This window comes from Aquarana catesbeiana, linkage group LG09, assembly GCF_042186555.1.
Source record: "Aquarana catesbeiana isolate 2022-GZ linkage group LG09, ASM4218655v1, whole genome shotgun sequence".
NCBI classification, from domain to species: Eukaryota; Metazoa; Chordata; class Amphibia; order Anura; family Ranidae; genus Aquarana; species Aquarana catesbeiana.
The window spans coordinates 19,205,203-19,221,332 of record NC_133332.1 but is presented as its reverse complement, the minus strand read 5'-3'; the positions used below and the strand labels follow the sequence as shown (position 1 = coordinate 19,221,332).

Here is a 16,130-nt window from a genome sequence, read left to right as displayed (position 1 = left end):
AGAGAAGAATGCCTCCTTTACAGTGGTGATCACAATACCATCCTTACCAACAGCTAAAAACATTATAGGTGTCATGCTGCTGGCTCTACCATGTGGCATTGGACATGGAATTATACAGGTACCATCAGATGGGAGTCAACCAGCCACAACTCAAAAAAAACCCCTAGCCAGTTCTGGAGGAACCCTAGAATTCCATGGAACCCTGGTTGAGAATGGCTGGTTTAGATCATATTGAACAGATCTGTAATTCAATTGGGAATTTTATCGGTTGCCTAAAGCTTCAAGTGGTCTTCTATCTATACTAAGCATTGTTTTAATCGACTGTTATCTGATCCAATCTCAGCCCAAGTCCCAACTCCTTTAACACTTCCTTTTTTTTTACCAGTTCATCTATCTGCACACTGGTGTCATTGAGACATCAGACTGCTATTTAATTATGTACACAACCCAGATGTTATCATGCAGAACTTGTGATATTGCGACTCCCATGTTGCAGTAAACTGTGTTCAGTGTTGCTGCTATATAAATGCTAATTGCAATGATAAAGCTGCCATAGAAAATAAGGTCAGGAAAATGTTCCCTCTCTGTTTTTTTTTATGGTTTCTCAGCTCCTTCCACTCTCGGAGACTCTTCCGGACTTGCAGGGACTTTGACTGGTTACATGTCATACATTGCACAGCATAATTAGGTCACAAAGCAATTAAGTTCATTCTGCACCCCCGTTGTGTATTGCTGCAGTATGAAACTGGGGAAATCAATGTCTATAGGCTTTCAGACACTTCTAAAAAAAATATATTTTTTTAACATTTTAAAGCGGGGTTGTGTCAGACAGAATACATTATTTTAGTTTGCGATTTTTGTCTGACAGAGTCAGCAATGTCAAGGATGGAGAAGGAAAACATGTAGGAGCATGTAGATTTTTAGTGTACTGCTGCAATATAGAGATTTGCATGGTAGGATGCAATTAATAAACTTTTAGTACGGCGTTCCTACTCACACACTACTGGTTGGCCTCTGTTAGTTGTCAGTGCAATAGTGCATTAGCACTATAGGAAAGCCAAACTCAAAACTACCAAATAGCATGTAACCTAAGAAAAGAGTATTCCCCTCCTACCTACAATCAATTGGCTGGCCTCGGTTGTTAGTAGTAGATTTCTTATACTGAGTTCTCTTCCTCCTTTTATTCCCTAAGCTTGTTTTATATTGTATAACCATGTAGCACTCACCCCCGAAGGAGTTGCTGGATTTAACAGGCCCTCCTAGCCTCTCTACTAGTGAAATGGCCACCAGCTACCCCAAAACAAAGACATTTTAGGCAATTGTGCACCTCCATCCTCGTGGTGTGGAGAAGACCCCTTTCTGTTCCAGAATGACTGTGCCCCTGTGTACAAAGCCAGCTCGATAAAGACATGGTTTACCGAGTTTGGTGTGGAGGAACTTGAGTGCTCTGTACAAAGTCCTGACCTCAATCCTACTGAACATCTTTGGAATGAATTGGAACACCAGTTGTGAGCCAGGTCTTCTCACCCATCATCAGTACCTTCACAAAAGTTATTTGGGCTGAATGGTAAATTTCCACAGCCACACTCCAAAGTCTTGTGGGACGCCTTCCCAGAAGAGTGGAGGCTGTAATAGCCACAAAGAGGAACCGACTCTACATCAGTGCCTATGGCTCCACAGGCACACTCCACAACCTTGTGGTAAGCCTTCCCAGAGTGAAGGCTATTATAGCTACAAAGAGGAACCAACGCTACATTAATGCCTATAGCTCCACAGACACACTCCAAAATCTTCTGGAAAGACTTCCCGGCAGAGTGGAGGTTGTAATAGATGCAAAGTTAGGGGTACAACTCCATACTAATCGCCTACAGTTTGGGAACAATTGTCAAAAATGTCTTTGTATACTGTAGCCTTAACAGTACCCTTCACTAGGAACACCTGAACCCAAGAGTTTGCCAGGGTAGTCCACATATTTTTGGTCATTTGGTAGGTGACCACTAATTGTTGGTCGCTATTGAACGCCTTTGGGGTGAATTAGAAGAAGGATTGTGATCAAGCTCTTCTCATCCACCATCAGTACCTGACCTCACCAATTTATTTTGGTTGATTAGGCATAAATTCCCACAGACCCACTCCAAAATCTTGTGGAAAGGCTTGCCAGAAGGGTGGAGGCAATTACAGCCACAAAAGGCAACCAACTCTACAATAATGCCTATGGCTCTGAAATGGGAAGGTCAACAATCTCCTATAGATGTGATGGTCAGGTCTCCACAAACATTTGGCTATATAATGTATAAGCGGTACAATGATGGATTTATAGTTGTACAAAAAAAAGTATATTACTTATAATCCATATGCATTACAACTAAGGAGTTGAATCGGTGGGCGTTCCACTTTAACGGTTTCCAATTTTCCAGCGCTGTAGTGTACAGTATAACCTTTACAAATGCTGCCTATCCTTTATTCTGCCTCCTAGAAAGTAATGTCATCATTTGGCTACCTAGGTTATGAGATACAATAAAAACCAAATATAAAAAAAAAGAAAAGGTCATCAAAAATTGCATTAATTTGAGCTCTCTTTGTTCAACGAGTAATTTGGAAGCAAAGTCGTTACTCGTTTTTTGCTGTTCTAAGTGGTTGTGAAGTTTGTGATTCCTTCAGTACTTTACAAAACTTTTAAGTGGCCGTTTTTCTTTTGCATACACGTTAAAAATTGCCATGTTAAAGTGCTCGGCAGTAATGAGGCAGTTGAGGTTGGTATAAGCGGCAGTTCGGCTCTGACATGGTGCACCGTTGCTCATATCTGCTTTACATATCTTCAACCTGACTCCTTTCCACAGTGGGATTAAAATCTGTACGCTCCTCGGTGGAAGTAACCAATGGGAGTCAGGAACATATTATATTAAAATAACTACTCCCGTCTCATCAAAACCTTTTAAGTCGTTTAAGGCGAAGCGGTATAGATTCCCAAATATTATAGCTTTGCTTCTTACGCTTAAAAGGCTGATAATTTGCAAATTAGCTGATTTCTAAAACCATACAAAGCAATTTCTGGTCATGCCAAAGCATATCTAATTTTTGAGATCAGATGATAAATCTCATCTTTGGGGTCACCCAATGTACCGCCCAAAAGATCCTCCATAAATGATATTAAGCTATAACTCACCAACCCAGCCTGCTCCAAGCCATTTTCAAAGACTCTGTCTCTGTTTGCAATGGATACACACCTACCTGTTGGTCGCATGTAGAGCCAGACTTAAAAAAATGGATCTCATACATTGCGCCGACTATCTCAGACATCAAGCATGAGCTGAAAACCCTATTTTATAGAGAGAATTTTTACATGGATCTATTTCACTCCATCTCCCTTCATGGTTTCTTAACCAAATAACAAGCATTTATTGATCTTGACCTACCCAACTTGGAAAAAGACGCCCTGATATCCTCATTTCACTGACAAGCTGATAACTGGCTGTTTTTTTTTTTTTTAACTGCTCATTCAACCGGTAGTACCTTCAAGGCACATGGCTCTCTCATCTACACCTTTGATGCTCCGGATCCTCCAGGACTATGGTCTCTAACTTTCTGTTATTTTTTCCTGTGTTGTTTTTACCTATTCAAGTTTTGAAATCTTCTTTTACCCCTTCTCCTTTCTTCCTGTGTTCCACCCATTCCATTTGATCTGTAGAAAACTCTCCTTTTGGGCTCCAGCCAAATGAAATGAGAGTCAAAGGGAAGAGTGCCATGGTGTGTCTGGCCATGCAATGGAGAGAAATTAGCACATTGCTCCAGATACAATTTGTGTAACTGTTAGGCTAAGTTCACAAGGAGGCGTTTGGTCTGAGCTTTCAACCCAACCATCTGTCAGGGCTGGGCTTAGCCTTTCCTTCCCTGAGCTGGCCGCTCAGCTGTCAGCTAATTGCCAGCTCCTATCTCTCCACGGTTACTCAGCTGTTGATGATATCCTGCTCGTCAGTCCTGCCTACTTAAGCCGTCCAGTCCAGAGGAGCTCTGCCTTCGCCTTGGTCAACATCACAGAGACATTCTCCTGCGTTCCTGTTTAAAGAATTGCTTTGCTGACATCCCTTCTGGCTCCAGATCCTGCTTGCTGTTCCACTACATTGATCTCTAAGTTCTGGCTTGGCTGACTATCCGTTCCGGTTACTGAACTTAGGCTATGTTTTAGATTACATTTGTTTTTTTTTTTTTTACTTTTATTATTAAACAAGTGTGATTTAACTGTACTTCTGTCTCAGTCTGATTTCATGGTTTCTGACACCATCTTAAAAGATGTAACCGGCGGATTGGATTAGTACACACTTATGCGTCCATTGGATAAGGCACCACACTGACCCTAAGGTTGCATACATTGTTTAAGTAGTAAGGAACCTTTTTACTTTGGTGGTTTACCCCAGATGGGACAATCAGAGTTGACTGGAGAGAGACTTCAACAACACAGGTGCTTTACCACCCTTATGAATGTAGCCTTGAAGCTCAACTCCAACTTAACCAAAAAGTAAAAAAAAAAAGAATTGCTCTGCACTCTACACATGAAAGTGACACTGTCATGTTAAAGAACAATCTAGATGACTGTGGAAACGATCAGCTTCAGGGAGACTACAGGTAATACCGATAACGAATCCTTTGCCTTCTGGCACAGCTTGCCTTGGGTACAGCTTCTTGAATTCAAATGGTCTTTGAATCAAAACACCAGCCAAAAATAACAATATAAAAATAATATTGTATATATATATATATATATATATATATATATCCTTAATATAAAAATGAGAAAAAGATAAAATAGCTCAAAGATATCCATTGCAGTACCCCTTTCTGCCACTAGATGCCCTCAGTCTGATGACCGGCATCATTTAACTCTCTTTCTCTGAGCCCAGGTCCTCCTGAACATGTCACCAGCCTGTGATTGAATTGTGCAAGGAGAAGCAGCAGATTGATGAGTTAATCTCGCTGTTTTCACTGCTCTCACCTCCTATCAGCATGCTTCTGATGAACTGATTGGCTCCTTGTGCTGCTTCTTCCTCTTGCACCTCAACCCTGCTGTACAGGGATTACAAAAAACTGATATTCGGTCAAATGGAGGTACTTACACTGCTTGTATTTAGGAAAAAAATATATATATAATAATGTCATTTTATTATAGAGTTGCATTATTTTGCAACTTTTATATCTGCTTGGAGTTCAGCTTTAAGTGACGTAGCTTTGCAGCAGCATAGGATAACTGTTTCAATCCAAGGAAAACTCAACCCTCCTCACTTGTAAACTATATTCTACAGTAAAGAACCGAGAAGGGAGGGGCTGGTATGGGCTCAGAATTCCGTCTTTAACAATGTGAAGTAATGACATGTCTCAAAACATCTGCAGCACACAAATAAGTAACTTAAAAAAAGGACATTAAAACAAGTCATTTAGTCCACCAATCAGCATCAGAAAATGCAATAATGATTTGAAAAGAGTATTATGATGCCGGGGAGTACAAATAAAAAAAAAAGTGAGATTCTTCCTTTAAGCCTCGTGATTTGCATGCTAACAGCTATAATGAATTGCTGAGTCCCGCTCTCACCCTGCCTTGTCATCTATGTGACTATAAGACATACGCCATATTACAATACCTGTGAGAGATGGCTGTGGACCGCGCATTAATTATACCATCTCACGTAGCGCCAGGGGACTCCTTTACATTAGCCGTGCTACAACTACTTATCAATGCAGATTGCAGGATGGCGTACGTCACGCTAGGGGACGAGTGGAAACATTGTAACCCAGTGATAGATTGAAGACCCTGGATAATCACAACTTATGGAAGCGTTCCTTTAATTGCAAGGCCATTAAGAATATCTTCAACAAAATATCCAACCGTGCTTTGCCAGAGACTGATGACTGATGGATTTCACTCATGGAAAACCGCAAGCTCATAATTCATACATCACGTACGACATTCTGGCTAAAATTGTTTGTCTGTCAGCTGCCATTTTCTCGACGTTCCATGGCTACGCCCAATGAGCATGAGCAGACAAGGAACGGTCAATGTTTTTTCAATATGCATAAACAGAACCCCCAATTTTTTAACAGTATGCCAAAACATTTAACAGAAATTACAGCCACATATATAATATGTCTAGTAAAATTGTCTTAAAAAAGTGCTGGAATAAAGTTTTGACCACAATGGACTAGCATTTGCTTGGTATGATCCCCGATAAGTCAAGTCACCAACTAGCTGTGGACAATTACAACCAGCATTGGTCCACAATGGACTAGCATTAGCTTGGTATGATCACCGATAAGTCAAGTCACCAACTAGCTGTGGACAATCACAAGCAGCATTGGTCCACAATGGACTAACATTTGCTTTGTATAGGCACCGATAAGCCAAGTCACCATCTGTGGACAATCACAAGCAGCAATGGTCTTCAATAGACTACCATTTGCTTTACACTTATGAACATTATACCTGCTTACCCACAGAAAATGAGGTTGGTTGTCAAGAGCCCATCAGCATGAAGACCACCAATGAACAACCTGTCCATCTTGATGACATCACAAGCTAACCAAAACTGCAGTGTACATCAACAGGTTGCCCAGTTTTGCTGAAATTGTCAGGATGGTCATCAACAAGTCAGATCAAAAATCCGCCTCTAATAAACATTTTGACCACAATGGACTGTCATTGCTTTATTCTTTTGAACATAATACCTGCTTGTCTTGACAGAAAATTAGGTCAGTTGTCAAGAGCTCATTTGCATGAAGATCATCTATGACAGACATCTTAATGACATTACAAGCTAATCAAAAATTGAAGTGTACCTCAACATTTTGCACAGTTTTGCTGAAATGTTTGGGCTGGACAATAAGAAGTCAAAATCATCAACCGGTTTCTAATATAAGTTTTGACTCAAGTGACTAGCATTTGCTTGGTATGGGCACCGATAAGCCATGTCACCATCTGTGAACAATCACAAGCAGCACTGGTCCACAGTGGACCACCATTTGCCTTACTCTTATGAACATTGTATCTGCTTACCCACAGAAAATTAGGTTGGTTGTCAAGAGCCCATCTGCACGAAGACCATCAATGACAACCTGCCCATCTTGATGACATCACAAGCTAACCAAAAATAAAGTGTACATCAACAGGTTGCCCAGTTTTGCTGAAATTGTCAGGATGGGCATCAACAGGTCAGATCAGCCTCTAATAAACATTTTAACCACAATGGACCATCATTGCTTTATTCTTATGAACGTAATACCTGCTTATCTTCACAAAACATTAGGTCAGTTGTCAAGAGCTCACTGCATGAAGATCATCTATGACAGACATCTTAATGACATTAAAAGCTAATCAAAAACTGAAGTGTACATCAACATTTTGCATAGTTTTGCTGAATTTCTTTGGGCTGGACACCAATAAGTCAAATCACCAACCAGTTTCTAATAAAACTTTTGACCACAAGGGACTAGTATTTGCTTGGTATGGGCACCAATAAATCAAGTCACCATTTGTGGACAATCACAAGCAGCACTTATCCACAGTAGACCACCATTTGCCTTACTCTTATGAACATTGTACCTGCTTACCCACAGAAAATTAGGTTGGTTGTCAAGAAGAGCCCATCTGCATGAAGACCATCAAGGACAGCTTGCCCATCTTGATGACATCACAAGCTAACCAAAACTGATCTGTACATCAACAGGTTGCCCAGTTTTGTTGAAATTTTCAGGATGGACATCAATAACTCAGATTACCAACCAGCTTCTTATAAAAATGTTGACAACAATGGACCATTTGTGCTTTATTCTTTTGATTTGCTATACCTGCTTGTCTTCACAGAAAATTTGGTTGGTTGTCAAGAGCGTATCTGCATGAAGATCATCAATGACAGTCTGTCCATTTTGATGACATTAGAAGCTGATCAAAAATTGAAACGTACATCAACATGTTGCACAGTTTTGCTGAAATTTTCGGGATGGACACCAATAACTCAAATCACCAACCCGTTTCTAATAAAAGTTTTGACCACAATAGATCACCATTTGTTTTATTCTTATGATTGCTATGTTGTATATCTGCTTATCTTCACAGAAAATTAAGTTGGTTGTCGAGAGCCCATCTATGACAGCCTACTCATCTTGATGACATCACAAGCTAATCAAAAACTGAAGTGTATATCCACATGTTGCACAGTTTTACTAGAATTTTAATACGGGCACTAAAAAGTCAAATCATCAACCAGCTAATTACGTTTTGACCACAATGGACCATCATTAGCTTTATCCTTAAAAACATTATACCTTCATCATGGTTATATCTTCAGAGAAAATTGTATGAAAGCTGAGACAGACACCCCATCTTGATGACATCACAAGCTAATTAGAAACTGACATGTACATCCATATATTGCACGTTTTTGCTGAAAATTTGGGATGAGCATCAATAAATCAATTTACCAACCAGCTTTTAATACAAGTTTTGACCTCAATGGACTACTGTTTGCTTTATTCTTTTGAATGTTATACATGCTTATCTTCACAGATAAAAGTGCCCATTTGTATTAAAACGTTCTGAGACACCCATCCATCTTGATGACATCACAAGCTAATTGAAAACTGAAGTGAACATCCACATGCTGCACAATTTTCCAAAAATGTTGAGAAGGGCTCGAGTCACCAACCAGCTTCTAATAAATGTTTTGACCACAACAGATCACCGTGTGCGTCATTCTTATGTACATTATACCTGCTTATCTTCACAGAAAATGAGATCAGTTGTCAAGAGCCCATCTGCCTAAAGACCATCTGAGACACCCACCCATTTTGATGACATCACACGCTAATTAAAAACTTAAGCGGACATCCAAATGTTGCACAGTTTTGGCTCCCTGTGGCATCCATATGGTAGGTTATCAGCCAATCAAACTATGCAGCAGGTGCCTGCTTAGATTGCTAGGTATGTGGTACATCTTCAAGGGCAATAGGGTATCTTGACTGGTCATCAGGCAGCAGGGTCCTTCATTAAGTGCCTCATATTTGTAGGTGTCATTGGGATCAGTAAATGCAAGTACCCCTTGCTAATAGTTCACAGGGAGCAATCTTGAAATAAAAGCTTACATTATGCAGTACAATACCTAAAGAGACCCTGTCACCTTGCCCAATTAGGGTCTGTTTAAAGCCCATGCCTCATACTCATTTTGCAGCCTACTATGCTGCTCCATCGTCTGTGGCTGCCATCCCAAATACATGGTGTTTTAAGCATTGGTGGACATGAGACTTAATCACACCGTGCAGTGCTTGTACCTAACAGACAATTGTTGGGCCCTGCTATCATATAATGGAGGGGCTGATGTTACTGCTCCAACATCAACTGACACCAGATATTTTTCTGATGGCAACCATGAAAGAAGTTGAAAGCAAGTAAAAAAAATGGTCAGGGTGGGCTTTAAACAGCTCCTTTCATATTTCCCTGAATGGGCAAGGAGGAGGCAGCATCTCTTTAAAGAAATAACTCCACACAAAACTGATATGTTGAGATCTTTCGATACAGTAAGTGAAATCACCAACCAGCTTCTCGTGCCTTTGGAGACTCCACTGTTGGGTAATCCCAATTTATGTCTCCACCAAGGACTAAACCCTAGTATTTTACTCCACTAGTGTCCATTAAAGGAGCCATATGGCTTTGTAATGGTTGTCAATATTGGTCGGAGCTGTGATACTTCTTAGCTCCACCTAATGTCAAAGTCATTAAAAAGCCATATGCCGCGTACACACGATCGGACATTCCGACAACAAAATCCATGTTTTTTTTCGACCGATGTTGGCTCAAACTTGTCTTGCATACACACGGTCACACAAATCTTGTCGGAAATTCTGAACATCAAGAACGCGGTGATGGTACAACACGTACGACGAGCCCAGAAAAATTAAGTTCAATAGCCAGGGCGGCTCCTTCGGCTTGATTCCGAGCATGTGTGGAACTTTGTGCATCGGAATTGTGTACACGCAATCGGAATTTCCCACAACGGATTTTGTTGTCGGAAAATTTGAGATTCAGATCTCAAATTTTGCTTGTTGGAAATTCCAACGGAAAATGTCCGATGGAGCCTACACACGGGCGGAATTTCCGACAACAAGCTCCCATCGAACATTTCCCGTCAGAAAATCCGACCGTGTGTACGCGGCAATACAGTTCCTTTAATAGATTTTCTTTTGGAGTAAAATAAAGGGGAAAACAAGCAATAACTCACCATCTGACTGCCCCAGAGTTTAAAAGCTCTGGCATGTGATTTGACTCGCCAGCAACCATCCAAAAACCAGAGATTATGGGTTTTTAAAACCAGTTCTTGACAAAAGTTCACAAAGTGAATCAAATTTGGAAAAAAAAACAAAAACATAGCGGCTGCTATTGCTGAAATTATAACTAAAGTCAAAACTTTTTTTTTAACTTTTGGACAGAATGGAGAGGGATTTGAACACTTATTCATTTTTTTTATTGCTGGCTGTGCTCCCGTTAGGAAGCTTCACCCTCTCTATTTGATCTGTTTACCAAGTGAAAGTAAATGAAAATCACAAATGTTTAGTTGGCTCAAGAAAAGTAATAAAAGGGAAATCTTCCAACGGAGACACTAGTTCTCGAGACCTGGGGGTCCCCTTAATTTGCAGGAATTTCCTCTGATTTCCTGTTTTAGTTATGGGACAGGAAGTGAAGGAAAATCTCCCCAGTGGGATACAGTTGGCAAAAAAAAAAAAAACACAGGAGTTATAACCAGGGCCGGATCTAGGGGGTGCTGGGGTGGACTGAGCCCCACATATTTCATTCATGCCCCCCAGGACCAGTGACATTGGTGAGGTGTTGGGGGGGGGGGCACTACTCAGTCAGCATAGAATAATTGTGAAGGGGGGAGCTGAGGGATCTGATGTGGGATGTGAAGGGCGTATTCTAATGTGATAAGGGGACTCTGATGTGTAGGGAGCGATAGAAGCTCATCACTTTGATCTGAAGATGAATGAAGCAGAGTAGATACAAAAGTAACAATGTTACTTTGTATCTCTCTATCTCATAATTACATAGTTACATAGTTAGTCAGGTTGAAAAAAGACACAAGTCCTTCCAGTTCAACCAACAAAAAAATACAATCCCATATACCCAATCCTTTACCCACAGATGATCCAGAGGAAGGAGAAAAACCCCAGAAAAGTATGATCCAATTTGCTACAGCATTGGAAAAAAATCTTTCCTGATCCCCAGAGAGGCAATCAGATTTTCCCTGGATCAACTTTACCTATAAATGTCAGTACCCAGTTATATTATGTACATTTAGGAAAGAATCCAGACCTTTTTTTAAAGCAATCTACTGAACTTGCTAGAACCACCTCTGGAGGTAGTCCATTCCACATTTTCACAGCTCTCAGTGTGAAGAAACTTTTCCGTATTTGGAGATAAAGAGTCCCCCCTTGTCCTCTGCGATGACCTTAAAGCGAATAGCTCAACACCAAGATCACTATATGGACCCCTTATGTATTTGTACATGTTGATCATATCCCCCCCCCCTTAATCTCCTCTTCTCAAGAGAGAATAAATCTCACCTGTGAACCTATGAGCAATGATTTAGCATCCATGTTGAAGATTTGAAGGTAGGACTATTTGTGAACGGGGGGTGGGGGGCAGATGGTTCTATTGTGATGTAGGACTCTGATGTGAAGGGAGACTCCAATGTGTAGGGGTATTCTAATGTGAAGGGGGACTTGACTTAGCTGCTGACTTTCAATATTAGGACACGTACCGGTTCACAAATCCAGCCGTGTCCTCACCTGAGCCGATTTTTCAATCGTCTCTCGGGTGCTGCTGTCACCCTCTCCGCTAAGGGAAACCGGCAGCGAAGCCTTGTGGCTTCACAGTCGGTTCCCTACTGTGCATGTCAAATGTGGCAGCGGAAGGGGAGGAGTGATATAAGCGCAGCTTCCCCTTTTGGGTGGAGCTCCACTTTAGATATCCACGTTGAAGATTTGAAAGTAGAACTTTTTGTGAAGGGGGCGGGGCAGATGGTTCTGTTCTGATGTGGGAATCTGATGTGAAGGGAGACTCCAATGTGTAGGGAGTATTATAATGTAAAGGGGGACTCTGATGTGATGAGGGGACTCTGATGTGTAGGGGGACATAGAAGCTCATCACATTGATCTGTAGATGAATGAAACAGAGAAGATACAAAATTAGCAATGTTACTTTGTATCTTTCTAACTCACCTGTGAACTTATGAGCAATGTTTAAGCATCTACAATGAAGATTTGAAGGTAGGACTAATTGTAAAGGGGGGGACAGATGGTTCTGTTGTGATGTGGGACTCTGATGTGAAGGGGAACTTTAAAGTGTGTTGAAGGTATTTCCCCTGATTTTTTTAACTGCACCCCCAAATCAGACTAGATCTGCCCTTGGTTGTAAATCTCCCTTACTCTATCCAAGTTTTGCCTATACAGTGGAACCTTGGTTAACGAGTAACGCGGTTAACAAGCGTTTTGAAAGACGAGCAACTTTTTTTTTTTAAATCCTGACTCGGTTTGCGAGTGTTGTCTCGCAAAAGGAGCAGAATTTAAGCTAATGTGGTGTGCAGTACCGCATTTGGCCAGAGGTGCGGGGGCGCCGGTGGCACTCGGAACGGTTCGGAGCCATTCGGAAATACTTGGAAACGCTCAGAAATACTCCGTTCCCGAGTGTTTCCGAGCCTTTCTGAGGGCTTCCGAGTTCAGCCGAGCTTTCCCCGAGTATTTCCGAGGCTCTCTGGCGCCCCCTCCCACCTCTGGCCACATGCGGTATTGCATGCAATAGAAGTCAATGCGGAACAAATTATCTTCGTTTCCATTGACTTCTATGGGGAAACTCGCTTTGATATGCGAGTGCTTTGGATTACAAGCATTCTCCTGGAAAGGATTATGCTCGTAATCCAAGGTTCCACTGTAGATCTACTTGAACTCCTTTTAAAAAAAGATAGTTGCTTGGCTTGCTGAATCACTGAACTGGAACCAGCATCTCATCTATACTTGCTTCACCACCAGACAACTAGCATTTTTCGGGAGGAGAGCTCAGTAATTGCAGACCCAATATTTTTCTCATGACCGGTTTCCTTTAAACAGAAGCCAAGCTTCAAGCCAACAAACTCATTCGAAAAGAAAAAAAAGAAAAAAAAAGAAATAAAAGCCTGCATTTTGCATTTAAATGTAGCATTAAGAACAACCAAACAAGGCTTTTAATATTACACAGCACAGAGCGCCGTCAACGAGCAGCATTGTGTGATGGCGCACGGGCAACCCGCTGGGTCCCTCGCACACAAGACAAGAGAGGCAGAGCGCAGCCACGCTGCTTAAAACGACATTCAGGAGGAATCACGCACGGAGGCGCGTCAGGAGGGCCTCACTCACCGTTTGCTTTCGGAGTCCGCTTCCTGCGATCCCTGAACGCCGCGCCTGACTGCAGGGCTTCCAGCAAGCTATCCATCACGCCTGTCTCGTCGCCCTCTGTGAAGGGAGAAAAGGAAGAGCAACGCAAAATTAATCTCGGTGCAATTAAACTTGGACAATAAAAGGCGTGCATCAACGGTCGCATTTTCATAAAGACAATACAATTAAAGGCATACATCAAGTTTTAGCGTTTCGAGCGCTGTCGCTCTGGGTAGGCCACGCTCCAGCTCAGTTTTATGAGACTCTATTGAACAAAATTCAATTCTTGCCCAACTCTAAAAAAAAAGAGAAAAAAAAAAAAAAAAAAAGGGGGGGTGCCTTGTCTCTTGTATAATTTACAGCTTGTCGAAATTTAATATAAATACAGCTAATAAGGAGCCGCTGATTCGTTCCTAACGTCCCTTCCAGTGGGCCCCCCGACCAAGACATTGATGGCCTAATTTAATGAAATCAATCCTCGGCATGTTCACACGGTGAAGTTTATTTCCGCTGGGCTCTCGTTGTAAATACTACAAATATATCAGCTTCGGCTGCAACTATTTAATATCCTGAAATGTCATGGACCAGGCAGGGGGTGTTTTAAGACCATCAAAACTATCCCTCTGCTTTTTCTTTTTTAAAGCCTCTAAAAATAAAACCGGACTCAGTTATTGCCCATCAGAAATTTTAATAATCGTGATCTGCTGACAGCTGATGGACTGAGGCTGCCATGCTAAGTTCACAAGAGAGGCAAAAAAAAAGAATTACGGAAGAGATACATGGTATGGGGGCTGAAGAATATATATATATATATATATATATATAGCACCCTCTAGTGTGCTAGAAGAGCAATGTCATTTTTTAAAGGACGGGTACATTTCCAGGCCTGGCTGGCAGCCAAGCCTAGGTGCGTTTTTTGTGATCTGGGTTGGGAGTGACCTAGAGTAGTGCTGGGTGACTCACAGATGGTGTCACTAGGACCTCCCACTTCTTTCCAGATTCTACTGGTGCTTTCTGGAAAGTGGGGTGGAGAGGGGACATGGAGCCACTTGGGGTATTCTGGGGAGCCCTGACCAATCCCCAATCTGAATTGGCAGGGGGCAGGCCTCCTTAAATGCCCAGGGTCAGCTCAGCTGGGGAGGAGTTGATCGAGTGGAAGATGGAGATGGATGGTTAGGGCTGTCGGGGCCTTTGAGGGAGCTCCTCAGTCTGGGGGGGGCTGACCTTGGGCCTGGGCTCGGGTGCAGATGGGACCCTCTTACAACCCATAGAGGTGTCCTTGCCAGGAGGAACAGGAGGAGCAAGAGAGGACAGCAGGAGAACACTGCTGGGCTAGTCTCCAGGAGTTCCACAGAGGCAGCCAAGAGGGCTGGTGAGTATTCACACAGTCAGGAGGACTGGGAGACATGCCTGAGAGTACTGAGATGCAGCAGTCTGGGATGGGTGAAGAGCCAGTCTGGAGGATTGTGGCGGCACAGGCAGAGGAAAGGGGCAGCTGCAGTCAGGAGGGCTGGCAGTGCCCAAAGAGGTGGTACTGGGAGCAGTAGCCACAGGGACGGCTAGCACTGGAACTTTTCTATTTTGCTACACCATAGGGGCCCGCGGTCCCTGCCTGTAAAGGGCATCTGCTTTATGCCTGGCTGAGCCAGTGTTAAGCCTACAGTGCTAGCTAGTCCAGGAAATGCAGTGATGTGCTGGAGGAGTGAGGAGTGATAATCTGCAAGCAAGGAAAAGTAGAAGGAGAAGAGGAGATTGTATATACTGCAGAGGTGGGAGACTCGAGTCACATGACTTGACTCAAGTCAGACTCCAGTCACCTGTTTGAGGACTTGCTTGCCAAAATTAAATAAATGACTCGACTTGACTTTGACTTGTCACTAATGACTTGCGACTTGACTTTGACTTGGGCTATTTGACTTGCAATGACTTGGCACCACCAGTGCTGTGTCTTGGCCTAGGCAAAAGCTGCCCCCCCCCCCCCCACAAAAGAAAGCTCCCCCCAAGTCCCGGCTTTGGAGTAGATCGGTATTTTGACTTAATTTGTGACTTGACCAAAATAAATTACTTGACTTGACTTGCTTGACTTCTAGCAGGGACTTGACTTGCTTGCTTTTCGCCACAGTAACTTGGGACTTGCTTGTGACTTGAAGGTTAAGACTTGAGACTTGCTTGTGACTTGCACATGTGTGACTTACTCCCATAACTGATATACTGTGATGCATATAGTAGTCCCAACTTTGACTGTTAACTACTTGGGCATCTCATACGTTTCCTATTCCCCATATAAGTTAAATTCCCCTCAATAAAACATAAAAAAACAAGTGCAAGGACTGCTTTCCTGTCTCTGAGCAATTGAGGAGTGTGTGCCTGGCTGGGCAGGGTGATAGACGGACAATGGATCACTACATTCAACAGCCCCTATAGGGGTTCCGCTACATATATCCCAGAATGGGCAAGGTTGGGGATGATGGTGAAGGCAATGGATTATGGAATAATGGCAGGTGTGGTGGTGACAGTGGGCCCTGTAGGCATGGTGGAGAAGGGTGTTGGGATCAGGTGCAGTGGTCAGGTCAGCACGCAGGTGTGGTATGGGGCACGGTGGGTGTTTTAAGAGCTGGGGGGGAGGGGGGCAGAGTTTCTGAACAAGAAGGGAACTCCCTCATCCATGTCTTTATGGACCTTGCTTT

At 42.6% G+C, this 16,130-nt stretch overlaps 1 protein-coding gene across 4 annotated transcripts in view; it reads right to left on the bottom strand.

The window, feature by feature from the left end:
* Nucleotides 1-16,130, bottom strand: part of DIAPH2 (diaphanous related formin 2) — a 1,573,862-nt gene that overhangs the window by 225,158 nt on the left and 1,332,574 nt on the right. For all 4 annotated transcript variants that reach the window (XM_073598133.1, XM_073598134.1, XM_073598135.1 and 1 more), the window contains one exon: nt 13,426-13,521. In XM_073598133.1, the coding sequence (XP_073454234.1) occupies nt 13,426-13,521 (96 nt within the window). The remainder of the gene's footprint in view (nt 1-13,425; nt 13,522-16,130) is intronic.